The 21,808-nt window shown below is 41.8% G+C and overlaps 1 protein-coding gene across 3 annotated transcripts in view; it reads left to right on the top strand.

The window, feature by feature from the left end:
• Positions 1–21,808, top strand: part of csmd1a (CUB and Sushi multiple domains 1a) — a 289,469-nt gene that overhangs the window by 249,967 nt on the left and 17,694 nt on the right. For all 3 annotated transcript variants that reach the window (XM_031578518.2, XM_031578517.2, XM_031578519.2), the window contains 19 exons: positions 1,175–1,279; positions 4,536–4,654; positions 4,827–4,896; positions 5,022–5,138; positions 6,746–6,955; positions 8,239–8,427; positions 9,255–9,432; positions 9,894–10,039; positions 10,667–10,747; positions 11,079–11,192; positions 12,352–12,540; positions 12,653–12,799; positions 14,090–14,278; positions 15,539–15,724; positions 16,579–16,773; positions 17,651–17,824; positions 18,193–18,366; positions 18,497–18,670; positions 21,497–21,685. In XM_031578518.2, coding sequence (XP_031434378.1) covers positions 1,175–1,279; positions 4,536–4,654; positions 4,827–4,896; positions 5,022–5,138; positions 6,746–6,955; positions 8,239–8,427; positions 9,255–9,432; positions 9,894–10,039; positions 10,667–10,747; positions 11,079–11,192; positions 12,352–12,540; positions 12,653–12,799; positions 14,090–14,278; positions 15,539–15,724; positions 16,579–16,773; positions 17,651–17,824; positions 18,193–18,366; positions 18,497–18,670; positions 21,497–21,685 — 2,946 coding nt within the window. The remainder of the gene's footprint in view (positions 1–1,174; positions 1,280–4,535; positions 4,655–4,826; positions 4,897–5,021; positions 5,139–6,745; positions 6,956–8,238; positions 8,428–9,254; positions 9,433–9,893; positions 10,040–10,666; positions 10,748–11,078; positions 11,193–12,351; positions 12,541–12,652; positions 12,800–14,089; positions 14,279–15,538; positions 15,725–16,578; positions 16,774–17,650; positions 17,825–18,192; positions 18,367–18,496; positions 18,671–21,496; positions 21,686–21,808) is intronic.

Here is a 21,808-nt window from a genome sequence, read left to right as displayed (position 1 = left end):
GCGCTACAGAGCTGTCAAACTCCATCCAAAAATTATTAGTCAAGTCATTCAACCGTAAAGGAGCACTTTACAGGCCGCCATCATCAGCATAATGCACTTGTACTAATACATGCCAGCCACTTTCCTTCCCCGCCATGCAATGTTTGAGATTGGAACATTAGGAGTGATACTATTGCAGTATTTCATATCAGGGAATATGGCATGTGTAACATGACTAACAGAATCATTTTGTACCTGTACATCTCATCACTGATTATGAAATGACATGTGGAGGGTATCAGCCATGTTGCACTGTGTAGGTGATACTGTTTCCCAGAGAGAAAGCACATCAACAGAACTGGTGCAAAATGTTTCAGCCTGATGTAATTTACTGGTATTATGTCTGCGGGAAGATAGTATGCTCTATTTTCTGTGCTCAGTCGTGGACAAAAGTCATGGACTTCCATGAGTGATGTTTTTTTTTGTACCTCTTTTTGTTGGATAAAAAAAAAAACGTGGCGTGATAACGTGTTTACTGCCTGATGGTCAATTGATATGTGAGTACAATAGACTGACGTAAGGATGACGCAATCTCATGCAATCAATTTCTAATCCAATAGCTGCATTCAGAAGAAAACGATGCATTTTCTCAAGAGTGGCCTTAAACTTTTGTCCATGACTGTAGTTCATTAGTATTCAAAGTATTCAAAGATGAATACATTTTTATTTTCTTTGAATACGTAGAACAAAGGCTGTATACAGCTGCGTGTGGTAGACCTACCTATTGAGTGTCTGAATGTTTCTGACAGGCATCTGAAAACTTTATTTCTTCTTTCATAACTGTCGCCATTTCAAAGAGAATATGACTAAATGCACTCGAAGCTACTCTCTGGGAACCTTGCTCTTAGTGGGGCCCATTGACAAAACTTGACTGGCGGCTGTCAAATTTCAAATACTACTTTCATCCTCTTCTGCTGTTCACACTCCATAATGGAGACCCTTTCATACAAGGACACATTCATTCAGATTGCATTAGAACTCTTCATCTCCAGTTTTGCAACGCATGTTCGCCCAGGCCTTATAAAAATCTGCTAATTTCACAACTCCGTACACTCTGTACACATCACCTAAACTACAACCTGTTTAAATGTCAACAACCTTGTTGCCCTAGCCATTTGCATGTGATGTGTTGCAGGCACCACTGCCCCGGCCTTGTTAAACAGCACGTCCAACCAGCTCTACCTTCACTTCCACACCGACATCAGTGTTGTCGCTGCAGGATTCCACCTGGAGTACAAGAGTGAGTATGGAGCTTGACACAGTGTGCTTTTTTTATTATTCGTAAAAAAAAACTCCTTCCTTGAAGGTTAAAATCTGTCTACCCGGTTAAATGTCTCAGACATGCCTAACACATTGCTGAGTTAGAAAAAGATAAAAGAAAGGAGAGAGGAAAAAAAAAACATTATTTCCTCTTTTGTTAGAGTATGTTTTATCACTTCCATAAATGCACATTACTCCATGTCCTTTCAGTTTTCACAGTGCTGTGTCTGAGTGCCAAGTACTTGCTGCAGTTGTATTGTATTGTGTTGTATTGTATTGCTGTATTGTTTTCTTTGAACCGGCCTTGAGACTCTTGGCCACATGGAATGCTGATTACTGGTGCCTTGGAGTAGTTTCCTTTTGTGTAGTAGTGAATATGCTACATTGTTCAATTTTGCAGTGGGTTCTCGCTTTTTTCCCTATGAGCGGGTGAAATGATCGTTAGCAGTTGTCCTTTAAATGCTTCATAAAATCACTTTCTTCAGATATCGACACTGATATTGTTAGTAGAGTTAAATTATATCTTAGTCTCAGACTTATGGTAAAATGTAAATGTCTGCTAAAAGATATACAGCATGCATAAATCATGGAAGATATATATTAATAAGATGCATAGAATATTTACTGTATATAAAGATATATAATAAGTAATTATGACAGTCAGAGTCCAGTGAGGTAACAGTGACATGTCTCTATAATTTATAATTAGCAGTTCTCAAATATGCTTTTATGATAGCTTAATAGCATGCGATATAAGCAGTTCTATCATCTAAAATTCTGAGCGCTATTGCAGCAGTCATCAAAAATGTTAACTTCAAACAAAAGAATCACTGACATTTACATTGCCATAACATGTACTGTATATGACATAGATATTACAGAATGATAATGACTCAAGAATTACAAAGGTACACCAAAATCAAGTGTTCAGAAAAAAAGACTCTTAAATCTGCAAAGCTTACATTTTTATTGGGAAAACATTTGGATTTGTGCAGATCAACTGCGAAATAAAACCTTTGCTGTATTCAGCTCCTAAAATGCAAATGATCTGTTCTGAAGTTCATTGAATTATTTAAATCAAATAAATTTTCATTTGCTAGAAACTGGTTAAAAAATAATTTCAAACTAGTGTTCTAAAACCTCGATAGTTGCTTTCCGCATTCTTCCCAAACACTCACACGTGAGTTACTCGCTATTTCTTTGTGTTCTGGGATGGGGATACTGCCTTCACCCTCGACTCTGATAACATCAAGGACCCTATGTCTCTGTGACCACTGGTGTTATCGGGGTCTTTCCCAACAAAAGAAAGAGTATCCTGAAGCTTGTGGGGCCTGTCCTGATCTATACCATTTCACCTAATTCACTCCTAACATCTCCAATTTGTCTCCTGCTTTTCACTTGGGAGACAGCCCAATTTAGCCATTTCTCCCCAGCAGTCCACTTAAAGAGCAGGGCCATGTGTTACGTGGGAGTAATGTGGGCCCCGACTCCAAGAAAAAGTGGAGATCTTTACCAGTACAGTTACACACTTTTCACCACATTACCGGGGGCCTTTGGAAACCTGCGCTGATCTCATTGCGATCTCAGGGGGAAAAGATGCTATTTCCACTGCTGCCACACACAGGTGACTGCGCCATCTTGAGAAAGTAGATGATGAATACCATCAGAGAACTTCCTGAGGATGGCTAAGTGCTTGTGTATTCACACTGCCAGGGTACAGTATGTTGTTCCAAGCCTGATGACTATTCAGTGGAAACACTCTCAAATGTTAAGAAGTGTTACATCACACCCAGTGAGCTAATATTTGTTTTGTAAGATTAATATTACATGCAAGTTCACATTTCACTATCCAACCATTCTCACTATGAGATGCCTGTTCTTAATGCTATATTGTATAGATCTATATTATGATAACAGACAGGGGTGTAACAGACCTGACTGGACAGATGAGTGAAGTGGATAGATAATCAAGCACAATCAGGAATCAGGCCAGTCATCACATTGTGTGCCGCGCATGTTGCTCACTCCTCTCATAAAGGTTAAGCTCCTGTCCTTTGATGAGCTGGCAGTGATTTTCGAGAAGAAAATGTCAGTTTATTTTTCCCTCCAAGTATATCATTCATCTGCGGAGAGGCTGGGGACATGTAGCACTTTATCGATTAATCCCCAGAGCGGCGAACAGAATGCCCTCTCTAAGCAGGATGTGGGTGTCAGCAACGTGGCATTGTGGTAAAGGGGGAGGGGGGTGTAATGATTATTATGAATTAATAATGGGTAATGAGATGAAGAAAAGAGGTTTTGACAACATGTCGCGTAAAAGACAGCACATCAGATTAGTGGACACTCTAAATGACTTTAGCAGTGTGGAGTGCACTGTATTCATACAGTGCCATTCACGTGGTACAGTGTGGAGTGCACTGTGTTCATACAGTGCCATTCACGTGGTACAGTGTGGAGTGCACTGTATTCATTCAGTGCCATTCACGTGGTACAGTGTGGAGTGCACTGTGTTCATTCAGTGCCATTCACGTGGTACAGTGTGAATAGCTGATTGCCGAACACAATAAAAATGCGCAGGTAAAGGAGCATCAAAATGCATTATAAGGAGGATTAAGCAAATCAGGATTAATCGCTTCCAGTCAACTCACTCTATGCAGAGAGCAAGGAAAATTGGGATCTTCCTTTCTTGTAGTGCAAACTTACAGCATTGCAATTAGGAGGAGACTGGCGCTGCATGCTAATATCCTGAGCACAGTGAATTCCTGACTCACAGTGAGAGGGGAAGCTATGCCTGTTTAAGGCTGACACACAAAGGGATGGTGCCACCTGCAGCGCGGCAAGTTTAGACGTGGAAGAAGCACACGGCATCCTCTCTCACTCGCTGCACTAAAGCGGTTGTCTTGGCAACATACTCAGGCCGAGCTTGTGTTTACTACGGTGTGTGTGTGAGCATGTGTCAGACTTACTTTCTGGAAAATCTACATTTTAAAGTCACATTCCCTGTCGACAGTCACAGAGAATAATTATGGGTCGGTTGTTCCATGGGCATGGGCATTCGTAGTAGGCTTCCTCTTTCTCATGGTTAAGATGGCTGCTATGGCCTATTTGGTGTCCTATATTAACAACAGTATATTGCATGATTATTAATGTAAATATGAAACAACAGTGGTCATATATGACACAAACAAGAGACTCTGTATTCAAATCTCCTCTATCTCACTCTTCTAATCTTCCAGCTGTGGCTCTTACCTCCTGTCCCGAGCCTATAATACCAGCCAATGGCATCAAAACAGGAGACCGCTACATGGTGAATGAGGTTGTGTCATTCGGCTGTGAACCAGGATATGTGCTTCAGGTAGGTGTCTGTGGAGGCTAATGTTGGCAGGCGCTTTGAAGAAGAAGAAAAAAAACGTATCAGAGACCAGCAAAAAGGATCTGGAGACAGCTGGCCTCCCTATCTGTTTCTTGAAATCTCTTTTTTCCTGGTGTGGTGTATTGTATGACGGTGTGGATTTTCTTTTGTGCAGGGCCATTCGCATATCTCCTGCATGCCAGGGACTGTTAGAAGATGGAATTACCCTCCTCCATTGTGCATCGGTAAGAATCAGTGAAACCTGGTATTTGGTGTTATTCAGCATGAATGCAAATTGTTGAAATACTTATATCTTTTCCCTTCTGTGCACATGAAGAGTTTTCTAATAGTGCTATTTTGTTTTCCTCAGCTAAATGTGGTGGCACCCTCTATGATATGGCCAATGTGATTTTAAGCCCTGGATTTCCTGGAAACTACCCAGGCAATCTAGACTGCACTTGGAGGATATTACTGCCAGTCGGCTATGGTAAGGTTGTCAACTTGTACAGTGAGCCGTTTCAAAATCTCAGCCGAGATCAGTTAGCAACCCCCACAAGACTCACATCCGTGGCCCTGCTGGGCCAACACAGGTCTCTCTGTTCAATCAGAGTTTCTTTCAGCCATTTTAAGGAGCTTTTTAGTGAGTTGTGTAACCACCTTTCATGTTTCACTGTATTTTTCCAGAGGAGATTTGACTTTAAATAATATGCCACAGTCAAGGTGTTCATGTCTGAGTGTTCACCTATGCATGCCACTGTAGGGCGATCAACTGGTATACAAGCATAAACCTGCCTGTGTCCTAATGGTTTGGTGGACTTGTACTATGTTTGCATTGAATAAGAAGCATAGCCTACATGGTGGGAGCCTATATTTAATTAAACTTAGAATCATAATTTAATGTGTGTATTACATAATGTCATGTGCAATGAATATGATCATCAACCAAACTTGGCCGAAGGTGATACAATTTCCTCTATACTCAGACACCATGGGAGACCACTCTCTCCCCACAATGTGAAGTGCATCAGCAAAATAACTGTAAGGCAAGGAGGTTCACTGTGAGTTTCATTAATCAGGAAACTTCAACTAAAGGACTTGCGTCCCTTATATCACATTGACAAGTTTCCTGTAAATTACAATGCCCTACTTTAGGGTAAAACTGTTCAGAGTACAGAACTCAAGTCAAATTGCTCAGCTAATTTAGAAAAGTTATTGGTTGCAGCCAAGTTTTTTTTGTCTCATAGCAGTTCAAAAGGATACAGAACAACGAGGTGATTGTATGTGATTCAGAAGTCATTCACACTTGGTTTGGTGCAGAAACACACTCCCACACTACAACAACAACAACAGCACAAAAAAAAACTCGTAGAGAAATCCAAAAGCAATTTTCTGCTTTATTAACGAGCTTATGCACAAGGAGAAGAGATCATGTTTGTATTGTGTATCACAAACCCCATTACCATTTGCTTTTAACCAGACTGAATTTTTTTTTCCCCAAAGCACAAGACAAACAAACCAGGGCCCTGCTCCTGACAATAATTCTCGGGGCAGGCAAAAGGGCTCGATTAAAGCATTTTCAGATAGCACACCTTGGCCTGACAGTTAATAATAATTCCTGTGAGTGCTGTCCTTAGCGCCACGGTGGAAGAAATGCCCTACTGCAATTCATTAAATTGATGTTGTATCTGGAGAGGCCTCCAAAATATGCTCCCAGAATGCACTTTTATATCTTCTCTACGCTCAGGATATGTCTGAGAAATCATCCCACTCTTGGATATAGGCCTAATGAGAGAAACATAAAGACGTGTTTGATGTTAATTTCGAGATCAGTGAGCTGTTAGCAAATTGTGATAAAACAAACCTGGTATTTTCCTTTTTCTTTTACTAAGTTAAAAGAAGATTACAGAAAGATTTCTTTAAAAAACGAATTTGCAAATACACTATGTGATCAGTGGACCAAAAATGCACAATGCTTTCCAAACACAGTATCATAACTCATGGAGTGAACCATTTTCTGGGGGAAAAAACAGACATCTAACCAAAGATAGATTTGTGTTGAAATTTAATTTCCTGTTGTTGTGTATGTCTTTCCAGGGGCTCTCATCCAGTTCCTGAACTTCACCTCGGAGGTCAATCACGACTTTTTAGAGGTGCGCAACGGGCCTCAACACAGCAGCTCTCTGATTGGTCAGTTTAGTGGGACTCAGTTGCCCCCTGACCTCCTGAGCACAACACACGAGATTGTCATTCATTTTTACACTGACCACTCACAAAATCAACAAGGCTTCAAATTAGCATACAAAGGTGAGTCGTTGTCTTTTTATTCAATATATTTGCTTGTTAACTTTTGCATATTTTTGACATTCATTATTTCCCAAGGTTTTTTTTTCCTTACAGAAAAAAAGGGTTATGTTTCCCTGAGGCACTGTTGTTCTATGACCATTGTAACAGAAAGAGAGGGTGTTCAAAATTAGTCTCTCTGCCATTTCATGATGATTGTAGCATAATAAACCTTTCGGGAAACACAGCCTTGGATTATATTGTCCTCACTGCACCTGGCTGTGTTCTATTGAGACTAACACCACAGTCAATAATATGTGAAAAAAATTCATTATATCTGGCTTTACTCAGGTCAAAGCTTACCCTGAAAATTGACCCCAAACCTGGTGATTGTTAAATACGGCTTATCTCAGTTTGCCTGTCAAATATAATTTGGAGATTAGTCCAGTATAATGAATGCGGTCTAATTACAGCTGAAAATAACGCTGGACATATGAGCCCTTTGTCATTTACTGAGGCTTGTTTCCACATCCTCCCTTTAGGTCGAGTTACTCATCTATGCAATTTCTCCTTTCCCTTTTAGTTTCGCTCCAGTATTGTAAGAACCCTTGGCACAACCTTGACTCGTGTCATGATTGCACTGATTTAGTAGTCATTCAAATTCCGTCTTGTTTTGCCTCTTCTCTCATTCATTCATTGTTGTTTTGTTTTCTACTCCTCATTTCTGTTAGAGAAGTGAGAAAAATAACAACTTTACTCATGGCCATAGTTTGCTTCAGTGAATGTGACGAGTCTTCATCAGTGGCTCTCCACACACTGCTTTGTTCAATCAGTCAAGTGGTGGTCGAGCGTGCCAGACACGTTCTCGGTGGTGATGAAAATTTAACATAAACCAAGTCATACAGCAACTCAACACGAAACCTGTCATAATGATGTGATCTGAAAGAAAAAAAAACATTCTTGATAGTTAGCTTTGAGATTGCTGCTGAGAAACTAAGGCATACGAACTGGCAAGTTCCAGCAGTCCCCCAATGCTTCATAAGTTCTCTTTTTCTTCCTGCCAGCAGTTTTATTCTGCCAGAGCTGACTAGTCTGCTTGCCCATTGTGTGTCCCACCCGATGAATAAAAGATGACTTACCTTCAAAGTTAATGCAACATGTAAAGATATGGGCCTCTCAAGCGCTCCTCACTCTAAAATTAACTGATAAGGTCGCAAGGCAGTCGTCATAAGGTTTTATGTTATTTGTCCGGGGCTGCCATTGCCATTGTGTGAATGTATTTAAAATCTTTCATCTTTTTTTTGCAGCGTATGAACTGCAAAACTGTCAAGACCCACCCAAGTTCACCAACGGCTATATCATCAGTAATGACTATAATGCGGGGCAGTCGATCACTTTTGAGTGTTTCCCTGGGTACCTTTTGGTGGGCCACCCTGTACTCACATGTCAACATGGGATCAACAGAAAATGGAATCATCCTTTCCCACGCTGTGAGGGTAAGAGAACATGGAACATAACATAGAAGTTGGTTACCTCTCTTAAACCTCTTGTCATCCTTTGGGAGTCCATATTTCAAATTAACAATACATCTATTTCAAAATCCATTTCAACAGCAAATAGAGGTCTTTGTTGCACTCCATTTGTGCATTTATTTCTAAACCAATTCCTTTGCAGCAGGTATACCAGTTGAGTTAGGCCGATCTTAAAAGGTGTTTTCACAGCTGTCTTTATTCCAGAGGGCTCTGTTGTGTGTAGCCTGTTGTTTTTCAGAGACTGGTCTTTTAATTCCCACTCTTTAAAAGAAAACTAGTGAAGATGTGCTACTGGGACCTGTTCTAAATTGCCACCTTGATCATCAGTGTAAGCACTGTTGTGTGAAAAAAATCAGAGCCTTGAATCGATCAATAGCACCTCACATTATCTTTGGAGCCCTTCTTCACTCAGCCGGAACTTTCCGCTGGTAGGATTTGCCTCGGACTTGTCGGCTACAGCAGCTTAATAAATTAACATTGGCTGGTGCTTTATGGATGCTGTTGTGGAAGGGACCTATGGCAGATTCTGTAACCTAAACTTTATTGTTTTATTTACCTGCACGTGACAGCAGTGGATGTAGGGATTGAAAGTTGTACCAATTACTCACCCATGGTGGCAAATAAATAAATAAATACAATAAATTAAAAGATGAAACGACACAAACACCAGTCGTCATTCAAAGACACATTTTCTCTTCCCCTGTTTCTCTCTCTCTCTTTCTCTCTTTCTCTCTCTCTCTCTGTGTCTCTCTCTTTCTCTCTCTGTGTCTCTCTCTTTCTCTTGTTTTCAGCTCCGTGTGGCTACAATATAACTGCTATCAATGGCACAATATTCTCCCCTGGGTTTCCAAATCAGTATCCGGACTCACAAGACTGCACCTGGTTTATAACTGTGCCACACGGCCACGGCATCTACATCAACTTCTCTCAGCTCGAGACCGAGCCTGTCACAGATTACATCGCCGTATGGTATGCAACCTTGCCTTTGTACAGTGTGAGCGGCGTTATGCAATATCTCCAATCATTTGGATCCCCTTCTAAAATGGAGAGGGCACTGTGTAATGTCAGTACAAAATAAGCTATTTCCATTGTAGGGACTACCCTGTTCTTAAGTGGATGAAACATATGGGTAGCAATGGGAAAATACACATAATCTTCCCTCTCTCAGAGTAATATACGTTATTAATCTCCAAAATCCATTAAAAGAGTCGACTAGTCAAAGTCATAATTTTAGCTGTTTTCATTCAAACACTCTATATTATAATGGTTTTATATGAAAGTCAGCAAAAAATCTTGGTATGGATTTGAAAGTAAATCAATTTTTCCCCAAACTACAGTGAAATGTTGGCCATTATTGCTTTGTTTAATGCGTTCTGTGAGTTCCACGTTGTAATGCATTTTCAATGTCTGGCGCTCGCTGTCTCTTCCAGGGACGGCCCGGACCAGAGCTCCCCACAGTTGGGGATTTTCAGCGGCAATACGGCCCTGGAATCAGCCTACAGTTCTTTCAATCAGGTTCTTATCAAGTTTCACAGCGACTTCTCCACGAGTGGGCTCTTCGTCCTCAATTTTCATGGTTAGTTTCTTTTCCAAATGAAAGAAAAGGAGTCGCTCCCCCCAAAAATGCAATGCATGCTTCAACACACTTGAAAACTACATTTGAAATGTGAAATCTATCTTGTGTTTAGAACATGTGCTCTGTAAAGAAGCACACCATGACACTGTTATTTCATGGGTTGCAAGTGGCTAATAAGGTTATTTTTGGCTGATAGAAAGAACTTTTTTACACTTATGGGGCCGTTTCAACCATATGAATAGGATGAAAAGCTATGAAAAGCGATATTACATGAATAGTTTCACTGAGTTCTGTGCCTTGGCTCTTCTGTCTTTTACAAGAATATGATTCGTTTAAAAAAATGGAAAGACTTGCATTTAGCAATTGCACTTGAGGAAACTTTCATGGTGTAATCAATCAAAGAGAGCAATATAGACTAATTCTAGATCTAATTATGAAGCTTTTGTCGTAAATCTATGCCACAAATATAAATACAAAACAATACACATATATGAATGCACATGCTCGTATATTATGTGTATGGGTATTATTTACAGTATGTAATGTAATGAGTGCTATTTTAAAGTGCTCTTTACTCCATTTTGTGATGAATGTTTTTGTCATATGATTTTTTACTGTTTCCCTTAGCGTACCGTCTCAAGAAATGCCCTTCGCCTCCCACTGTTCAGCATGCTGAAATGTTTTATGAAGATGAAGATTACGAAATAGGTATGTGTCTACTGTCATGCAGCGTGAGCTCAGAGCGGAGCAGACTTTGAAGCAGACCGGGGGGCTGGTCCACTCCAGATCAGCACCCAATCTGTTTCAGAGGCATCTACCTTCTGGGTGGGAGATTATTCAATTAAGGTGTCATTTTATTAGTGTTCATTTCATTTTCAAGATGTCTTTATCCAAAGCGATGTCATCATCAAAAACATACAATTGAGAGTATTGACCACAAGAAAAGTTAAGAATAATGATCATATGACAAGATCAGTGATAGCAAATCATTTAGCCTGGATTTTAACACTGTGTTTAACATTTCCTTCCTGTCTTGCAGGCGATATAGTGAAATACCAGTGTCTCCCGGGATTCACACTGGTAGGCAGTGATGAGCTGTGCTGTAAACTTAATTCTCACCTTCAGTTCGAAGGGCCTCAACCCACATGTGAAGGTGAGCTGAAATCAGAGTTGTGTAGCAGTATATTGGGTGTGGACATGTGGCTGGGAGACACAGAAAAGATAAGACAGAACGGAGGAGGGAGAGGAAAAAAAAACGAGCATGCAGCTCAGTTAAATCTCCTGTGCATTGATTGCTGAAGACAAATAGAATAAAGGGGAAAGTCAAAGCTTGAGGGGAGGAAACCCGAAAGGGGACTCGATGCTCATGTCTCACAGACTGCAAAAACAAAGAGAAGTTCTCAGGTTTCACTTATCTGTGGAGCTACCTAACACAAAAAAAATAATTTTAAAAAGCGAACAGAACCCCAAACCAAGCGTGGTAAGTGCACTGCTTCAGGATAGGCACATTCTTTGCTGTTTTTTTCCCCTCAATGTTCCAAAATCAGTGCTTAGGCTCGAGTAGTTGTTGGTTGCATTTTAAGCTGACCCACTGTTTCGAGATGGTCTGAAGCTTCTCGCCCCGGAGACTCCGTTGTTATCTGAGTTGATGGAACGGACTGCTCAGTTAGCCTAGCGCTCACGTCGTCCTGCCTAGTTCACTCTCCTCTCTCTGCACACTCTCTCGTTCTCTCTCTCGTTTTCTTGCTCAGTTAAAATGCCTTTGTTTTGTTGTTTAACTGTTCCCTTTTGTGAGTCTTCTTGCCCTCATTTCCAATTGTCAGCAGCTCCCACGCATCCTTGTAGACATTCCCCCACGCAGCACTTCTGATTTGCATCCCAAACATATGCCAGCCATATTTTCCCCATCACGTTCTGTTGCTATTAACTCCAATGTGCCTCCAGTGAAAGGTGAATGCTCAGAACACGATGTTGCCATAACTCTTGCGAGACGTTCCAATAAGCCCTGTGCAGGTTCCTGTGAGTGTAATTGCTTTGCTCAACAACAGCACTACTTACTCAGGCTTGTTTTCACATGCTTTGCCCAAAGGGTAGATTAGCAAGGCATGTACATCCACTTAAGGTCTTTTTCAGATGAATGTTGGTCTCACATAGCCTATCTATGCAGAGACAGACAGAGGATAACATTTGAAAGAACATATTTGACAGAGCTAAGAGTCTCCTGACAGAATAAGAGTGTTTTTTGAGAGTGTTTTCATAATGTTATTTGTCTTAAAGTGGTAATGTAGTATGTGTTATATCTCTCTGTCCAGCCCAGTGTCCTGCGAATGAGGAAAGATCTGCATCATCTGGCGTGATCCTAAGTCCAGGTTTTCCCCAAAACTATCCGAACTCTCAGACCTGCTCCTGGATCATCAAAGTCCAGCCTCCCTATACAATCTCCATCTATGTGGAAATGTTTCAAAGTGAAAAACAGTTTGATGAACTGGAGATCTTCGATGGTAAGTTTCTCTTGCTTTCACTGTTGTCAAACCTACCTTCAGAGTGTATTTCTGATGTCCGTGTGCTCCCAGTGCATTATTTATATTTTACTTATTTCTTTTCTCACGCCAGGACCTTCCGGGCAAAGTCCGCTGTTGGTGGCCCTTAGTGGCAATCACTCCACCCAGTTGAACTTCACAAGCAAAACCAGCCAGCTCTACCTGAGATGGTCGACTGATCATGCCACCAACAAAAAGGGCTTCAAAATACGCTACACAGGTCCGTAGCACTGGAGTGCCTGCTGATTGCTGTTGTTTCTGTGTTGCTTCTGTACAGTGCTCTATGTTGCCCGAGCATCCCACAGCATGCTGCAGTTCTTTCGCCAAGAGCTAGTGATAAGGAGTAATCTGGATTCAGAGATAACAGGCGTGTGATAAAAATGTGAGCCTCCTCCACGCTTTTTTTCCTATGCTGGCTGTATTGCCCATGTGGATTAATACAGAATCCTCCCTCTTCAAGGCCTTTTGCTCAGGATCCAATTTAGGTCAGAGAGTGAAAGGAAGTCGGCCTTTTCTAAGTTAGCCCTCATTAGGTCGGGTGCAGACATACCTACCTTTAGGGAACCATTCGCCAAGTCCTCCCGTAATGGAGGTCAAAGATCCTGTAATGAATTTAACTGAATAACTGCCATCTAGTGCCTCTAACAGACATTTCTACCAATGGCCCAATATGATATATAGTTCACAAAGCCCAGTGGCAATGATTACTTTCCATCTACCCTCACCCTTACCCCTTGGCTCTCCTGTGATGCCTGTCACATTTTTCTATTCGACTTCTTTCTGTTGACCACCCCCCAACCCCCCTGCCGTTCCGTACCCTTTCACCGGTTATTACTCCATTTTTCCCCGTCTTCGCATGTTTTCCAACTTATCGAATCATTGGCAGAGTGTGGAGGTGGCTGGGAATGAATCAGAGTCAAAGTGTATTATTGCCGCATTGGATCCCGGCCTCGGCTCAATGCATGATCAATTTTCAAAGTTCTCCGGATGGCTTTCCTGCTGGCGGGCTGATTAAAAGTCTTAAAAATTGACCGCATGTTAAACACCAGGAGGTAATGCTCCCGCACTTTATTTTACAAAACTGCTCTAAGAGCCGCGTCTAAGCCCTGCACTGGGAGTTTACCCCTGGTCTTAAACTGTCCATTGGGCTCTCATCAAAGTAAATTAGAATGCTGTGGTGTGCTACTGACTCGTGGTCTAATCACCTCTACACAAGGGCGGATGTTTTAAGTCCCATCTGTTTTCTGGAGCTTTCTATTTGATATGTGTGCACTGGAATGGATCTTAAGATTCGGATGCTTTTGGGACACTTTGATTCAAATGCATGAGTGGATCAGACATTTTGGTCAACAACTGCTGAGAGAAGTGACAACATCCAATTCCAAATATTAAGATTTAGGATATAACTCTATATCCAAATATCGGCTTACATCATCTATCAAATATGTGGGCTATAAGTTTATATTCAAAAATGTGTGCTCACATCATCTTTTGTGTGTGTTCACGACAGCTGCATACTGTAGCATGAACCAAATCCCCAAAAATGGTGGGGTTCGAAACAGAACGAGGGACCGGCCTGGCAGTAAGCTGCAGTACTACTGCAATGCTGGATACAGGATAGTGGGACAGAGGAATGCCACATGCCGACTCCATCCTAATGGCCTCTACCATTGGGATACTCTAGTACCATTCTGTCAAGGTAAGTCAAAATGCTCAGGCTGTTATTTATATCTGACACTGACGCAAAAGTTCTCAATCACAAACAAGACTCATTTTGAACGATAATGTCTGATAAAGTTGCTGCAAAGGAGGGTTCTACATTGGCATGACAAAATTCGATCTTCGGGATATGGTGCATGGTACAACAATAAACAATGCAGTCTGTTCTATTACTTGTGAAATTACTGCATGCAATGTGTGTCACTTTGCCAGTGTTCTTCTTTTTTTTTTCACTGAGAATAATTCCATCATTAACCAAACGCTTTGATCCTGCCGTTGTTTTACCCCGAGGTCTTTATGACAGTTGGTTTCCCCTTTAGTTTGACTTTGACATTTAAGCGTGAGGAAAAAGAATTGCTACAGCACGTTAATTAGAGTGACAGCCAGCCATAGATATTCACTCGTCTGTGTGCTGCACTGGAGAAAAGACATAGCAGAGGTGTTTGGAGAGCTGTGACCTGTGTGAGGCTGCATTTAGAGAGTTTATGTGAGATAATTAACTCATCAGACACTTAGCGAAGAGGCAGCTTTGTTGAGAAAATGCAATCTCCAACACTCTGCTGCAGGATATAAGTGGTGAAGCCAAGTCGGGACATGATTGCTGTATATATTGCCATGTTGCAATATTTTCTGAGAAAATTCAAATGTTTACCCTTCAGGCTTCCTTGATTTCACGTGCAGGCATGGGTTAAACTGATCATATGTGCCGAATTATATAAACATATTTGCTTTTGAAATTGAAATTATGGCTCATTTCCATAGGAAGCTGTCCAGAATGAATGAATTTGTGGCGCAATTCCAAATGACCACAGAATTATGGCTCATCCTCCCCACTCAATCTAATGTGGTTCCCCGAACTGGGCTGGGGCTAGCAGTGAATATGTACCATTTACAACGAGCAACAGCTCAAGCGTGTCCTCGTTAGGAGCCATCATTCCCCCAAAAATGGTGCGAACGATCCAAGCAGCCCATGCTAAGGTCAGGGCAGAGGATTCAGTGGCGCTTTTTCAGCATTTTCAGCATCAGGGTTGTGATCTAGTGTGATAAAAGAGAAGTTTAATTGGGCCCACTGCCTTCAGCCAAAAGGACCAAACATCTGTTTTTGTTTTGATGCCTCTCATCGCATGAGCCAGCCGTGTCCATGCCTAGTGTCATACGCCATTTAACCAAGAAAGATGTCTGTAAATGGTTTATTTCTGTTTGGTTTGATTTCTTGTTGTTCTTGTCTGCCGGTTGACAGCTATATCATGCGGAATCCCGGAGTCCCCCGGCAATGGTTCGTTCCATGGCTACCAGTACACGGTGGGGAGTAAAGTTCACTACCAGTGTGACGAAGGCTACCGGATGGAGAGCAGCCGCTCGCTCTCCGCCGACTGTCTGGACGACGGAGCGTGGAGCAATGCCGCCCACCCCCCTCTCTGCTTACGTGAGTGCCTCCCCCCTCGGTCGGCCCTTCTCTGTTTCTATGCCAACGGCATGTTAAAATCCCCTGCCTCATTGAGCCACCACAGTCGGTGCATTTCTCATTCAATCCCCCCCTTGTGAAAATAACGCAGGACAGGTAATTGATGGAATGAGAGCAATAATGACTTGCTTTCTGCGGTTTAGCACTCAAACAAGACAAATGGTGCGACACCTCGTGCCCCCTCAAGACCAGGATTACCATAAGCCAGCAAATAAACACCCACAACCCGATGCGTGGTGACGGTGTGTGTTCAATAGGGCTGGAAACTAATTATCAACTCATGAGGTGTAATGTCATTGCCGCATGTCCTCATTCTTATCATGATGTTGTTGCCTCATGGAAGGTACAATCAACTAAGATTGGTGTAAAGCAGTTAGGGTTCTTGTTCAATAACAGAAAATGGAGCCTGATTGCGCACATTAATGTGATCATGAAACATTTCATACTTCATCAACATAATGAGACAAGCAGTTCCGATTTCAGAGGTCATATAAATACCCAGCTTAAAAAAAAACACATTTGCCAGTGAAGAAATGTTTAAGCCTTAGTGTAATGTTGTTTTTAGCTGTCTGTGGACAGTTTAAAATCTACATGATATGAATGCAGTTGTAGTCCATTATTGGATTATAAATGTACTGTATAGTAAAATATATATGAATCATTAGTAGTATTATTGCGTTAATATATTAATAATATTTGAAATTGTAATTATTGTAAAAGAAAGGCATGAGTTGCAAAAAGCATCCACCTTATTTGTGTCCATTTGAAGCCTAAAGCCTACAGTAATGCCTGGATGTTATGTTGTGCTCCTGCAGCGATTCAGTGCCCTAACATTGAGAGCCTGCTCTCAGAGCACATGGTGTGGCGGCTAATCTCCGGGTCACTGAATGAATACGCCGCTCAGATAATGCTAAGCTGCACTCCAGGCTTCTATCTGGGAGGCAGGAGAATTATCAAGTGCTTGGCAAATGGAACCTGGGATGGAATCGAGGAGAAGTCCACCTGCAAGAGTAAGACCGCACACACACAGAGCCGGAACACCTCCCCCCACCCCCCCACCCCCGCCCTTCTTCACAGGAAGAAAAAAAGGAGAGTCACAATTAAGCCTTTCCCCAAAATAGGAGCCTATTGAGCAGCCAGAAATCCTCCATATCTATTTGTGCTGGCCGTTGGAGACATCTTAATTTTAATTATTGAATCCCGTTCATTATCTGGTCAGGAGTCCGCTTCAGACCTGCAGCTAATACATATGAGATCCTACACGGCATCCTGTGTGCATCCGTTCTGATCCCCCCCGTAATCCGTGGGATTTGATGTGTAGTCACAAGAAGGCATCCAGCACTCAATTTGTTTTGATCATGCTCCTATTTCCCCTGCACAGACAGGCTGGATAAACAATGCAGTGGTGATTAAACCGTCTCTGAAATACGCTTTAGTTAATTAGGGGTCAGAGTGGATGTAAATATTTTAATTAGGGGGGACTTGATATTTAATGTGTTTACCAACTGTAGCAAATGTATGGAAATGCCCAGGCCTTTCATTGGATTGGTTCCTCACCCCTTTGACAATCATTCATTAGATGTCCAGACATAATGAGGGAATGCTTAACAGGGTTTTTCTTTTTTTTACTGAGACAGTGAAAAGAGCAACAAACACAATCGGAAACACTCTAAAACGTACAAGTTAAAAGCACTTTGCTATTGTTAATAATATCGTGTGCCATTTGAGATTTTTTCTTCTCACTTTGACGTGGCAGTTTTCCCTCCACTTCCCCTTTGATCCAGCATTGCTAAAAGCTTATTCTGAGATCTTTCTGAAAGAAGGAAAATGCTAAATCACTTAGTCCAAATAACAAGCTATTCCTTTTTTTACCCTTCTATTCCCTAGTTATTTCCTGTGGTGAACTTCCTTCGCCCCCCTATGGCAAGAAAATTGGAACCCTGAGCACGTATGGCGCCACGACCATATTCACATGCAACACTGGGTATACACTAGTGGGGTCGCACATCCGTGAATGCCAGGCTAATGGCCTCTGGAGTGGTGTGGACACAAGATGCCTGGGTGAGTGCTTTGGTTGAATGTGGATTTTATTGCAGATTCATATTTTAGATATGCATATACAAAGTGCTTAGCATATTATGTGCTTATGTGTTGTAGGTAAGAGGTCATTTGATTTGATTTGATTTTAATACAGAAATGGCCATGTCAGTTATACCTGATGTTATGCCTGTTTTGGGTGGGGGAGGCAATGGGTATTTCATGAAAATATCTCTCTGTTGCACACACAACAAAAGAGCATAAGCACTAAACTAGTGCTTGCTGATTATGCAATGCACAACACATTTTAATGTGCTTCTGTTTAATTGTATTTCATTTATTTCATTTACTGCCTGCATAAAAGTGTTTAATAACGTCTTGTTGTTGTGCAGCTGGACATTGTGACTCTCCAGACCCCATTGTAAACGGGCACATAAGTGGCGATGGATCCAGTTACCGGGACACTGTTGTCTATCAGTGCAACATGGGGTTTCGATTAATCGGAACCTCTGTTCGCATATGTCAGCAAGACCACAAATGGTCCGGACTGGCGCCCGTTTGTGTCCGTGAGTATCTTTGTGCTCAGGCAATACGGTCCAAACTGTGTAATTGTTCTCTCTCATACCAAGTCATTTTTATGGCCACCATGTAGTTATTGCGAGGTCATCTATGAAAACATTTGTAATTTGTACGCAGCCATTACCTGTGGCCACCCGGGCAACCCAGCGAACGGCCGGACGAACGGCAGCGAATTCAACCTGAACGACGTGGTCAACTTCACCTGTAACACGGGCTATTCGTTGCATGGTGCTTCAAAAGCACAATGTCGGATGAACGGACAGTGGACCAACTCTCTTCCAGTGTGCAAGGGTGAGGAACATGGCCTTGAGATTTCAGGCCACAGCTTTAGATTTATACCACTGCCCTGTGCTGATACCCACTAATCTGGCTACTTTTCACTGACTAGACTCATTTACATTGACTTGTAAGGCAAGACCATTTTATATTAGACTCTTAATTAAGCTGCAGTCTAAACCCCCTCAGGGTTTCTGTGGTTTGTCTTCGTAGGAGAGGCCAGAAAGATCTTCTTTCAATAGACCAGTGAGGGATAGTCACTGGTGTGGTGACGTAGAACATTTCGCATTTTAATGGTGCAGCAGTTTTCTTTTCTTGGCAGGACATAAAATGGTTCCAGGTCTCCACCAACAGTATATTTTGGAAAGTAATGATGAAAAGAAAGTAGTTCTTGATGATGATTCTTTATTCCCATATTTCTGCTTTTACTTAAAAAAAGTGGTGGCTGTCTGCACACAAGAGAAAAAAGGATTGGACGTATCCCTGTCTTGAGCATCATGACTCAGTTTTTGAACTTTTCACTCCTGCCTGGTAGGAAATCAGCTTGAAGTGGCTGACCTGAGTGCAGCACTATCTCTTTACATTCTTTTGGCCAAAAAAACACAACATCTACCCATCAGGACCACAAAAGACAAGATATTCCTGTTTGAACAATGTTCTGATTTTGTGTTTCCTCCAATCGCTTCTACGAGCGGTATGCAAAAAGACCATTAGCAGCACTGCTTACACATTGTCAGCTTAATATCAGCATCACATGTGGATTCTGACAGTGTTGCTGATTAGCCCTAGCATTAGCAATGTAAATTCCATTTGTATTTTGACCCGTGCTCATAGTTTATTTATATACAAGACTAATCTTAGCGATAATTGCGTTCACGAGCCGTACGGTGGTGGTTTTTCTGATTTGAAATTTAAATTGGCTGCAGTTGGCCACATCGAAATGTTGGGTATATTTTTTGCTCAGCGGTGAGCATAAGCCACCATGCACGAGTAGTCTTCTGAAATATTGATGGGCCTGGGTATGTGAAATTGGACATGTGGTCTCACCATAGATATGTTGAGCGGGCTCACCATACAAATGTTGACATGCCGGGTGAATTGGCTGCACTGTAAGTCACACACTCTGGTATCACTTTCTCTCCCCTCTGCAAAGTGACTGTTCCATCAAACAAGCTGAGGGAGACGTGACAATATGTTACAGCTCTCCTCTCCTCTCCTCTCCTCTCCTCTCCCCTTTCTGTCTCACTCACTCTCAGGACTAAGTATTCCAACCATGTATATCGATCGCACAGAATTTAGGCCCTTGTGATAAGATGAAGAATGTATTTTCTTGGCCCGGAACGCTTTATCTCATATTATATGGATGGACACAAATACTGTTCCTAACCACTACCATTACCACAGAATGCAAATGTGCAGTTTATCTTAGGTATGCTTTTGAATAATTTATGGAACACAATGCTAAGATAATTACGTGTAATCTGTTTTTTAAATATGGGATAGTCAGTCAAATAGATATTTAGGCCGTTTGTAGACACCATGTGATTTGGAAAGTTTAAATATTCATGTTAACAAATAAACATAACTTGGAACGGCTTAATAAATCATAGATGGGGCATTGTAGGTTATTACAAATACAGCTCTAGCTAAGAGGTACCATTAAGTGTGATGTACCGCAGGAAGCAGGCACTGTTGTTGACTGCATTTTCAGGATCGATTGTAACAGCTGGATACCGTGCCTTGGTCACACTGTATTCCAAGTGCCCTTAGGTATCGTGTGTTTAATACTTTATTCATAGAGAAGTGCAGTGTACAGCTTTTATTAGTGCATGTTGTTGCAAGATGTATATAGAGATAAGGTTGGTAAGGTATAACAAATGCAACTCTATATGAGAATCATAAAGGACTTTTTTCATTACTTAGTACAAGTACACTGAAAAAGAGACTTACTACACTGGTTTCTTTATACCAAAATCTGACATTGACACAAATTATATTAATTTATGAAACCCACTTGAGCAGGGTAAGTGTCAGGTGCAGTATGGTGACCTCTCTCCATAGACTCATAACACTGACATTCTCTCTCTGACACTTCACTTGTAACAGGCATTCAGCAATCATCATTTTTGGGGCCTCTAATAAAAGTAGAAGCATGCCAATAGCAGGTGCCAATTATCAATTTCTAGGGTTGTTTTTTTTCCCCTCCTCTCCTCCCCCCTTTACCCCAGGGGCTCAATCGACTGCCAAGGCATTGGCAGGTGTCACTGAGGCAAAGCAATCTGTTTTGTTTCCCCAGGACATGACTTCAACTCCATTCTCGTTCTCTCTTCTTTCTCTTTTTTTCATGTGAAGGGCAGTGACTGAAGGCTGAGTTCAGCCAACTCTGCAGTCAGAACAGCAGCTTCCTTGTTACTGGTCCTCAGATGTGTTTGCTTGAAATGCAGCAAGATAGAGAAATAAGAGATAAAACAGAACACAGAAAAAGAGAGAGAAGAGGGCATGGAGCTGAAATGTAGTATGGTCACATTCATAGGAACATGCAACCAGCAAACTTTGGATTTGAGAGACGGGGAAAAAAAAGAATGGAGTGTGTGCAACGATAAGTTAAAATATGAAGAAAATAACAAATCCAACAGCTGTTTGAAACAGAGTTGTGAGAGAGGATCACATCACCATGCTGCATGTCTTCAAGAGTCCCATGGGTTGGTTAATATTACTCGAACGGCTCTGGAGCAATCCTGCTCTTGAACTTCTTCCCATTGATTTCCCCGTCTCTCCCCACTAGTGCCTTACCCCCACCCCCTGTCAGACATTAAGCATCTGGTTGGTTTTATCTTGCAGTGGTAAACTGCTCGGATCCGGGCTCTGTTGAGAACGCCATTCGTCAGGCGCAGGAGCACTACCCCGAGAGCTTCAACTACAGAAACAGTGTGATGTATCACTGCAAGAGGGGCTTCTATCTGCTCGGTTCATCAGTCCTCTCCTGTCAGTCAAATGGCTTCTGGGACCGGTCTCTTCCTAAGTGCCTTCGTGAGTAATACGCCTGGTATTGTCTGTGCCTTTGATGCACGCTGCCACCGTGATGAATTTAGTCCCCCCCCCCAAAAAAAAACAGCAGCGGCAGCAGCACCACAAGTATTTGTTTGGGAACAG

Source organism: Clupea harengus, chromosome 13 (genome assembly GCF_900700415.2).
Source record: "Clupea harengus chromosome 13, Ch_v2.0.2, whole genome shotgun sequence".
Classification (NCBI taxonomy): domain Eukaryota; kingdom Metazoa; phylum Chordata; class Actinopteri; order Clupeiformes; family Clupeidae; genus Clupea; species Clupea harengus.
The sequence above is the reverse complement of the archived record's forward strand: the minus strand, read 5'-3'. Positions and strand labels throughout refer to the sequence as shown.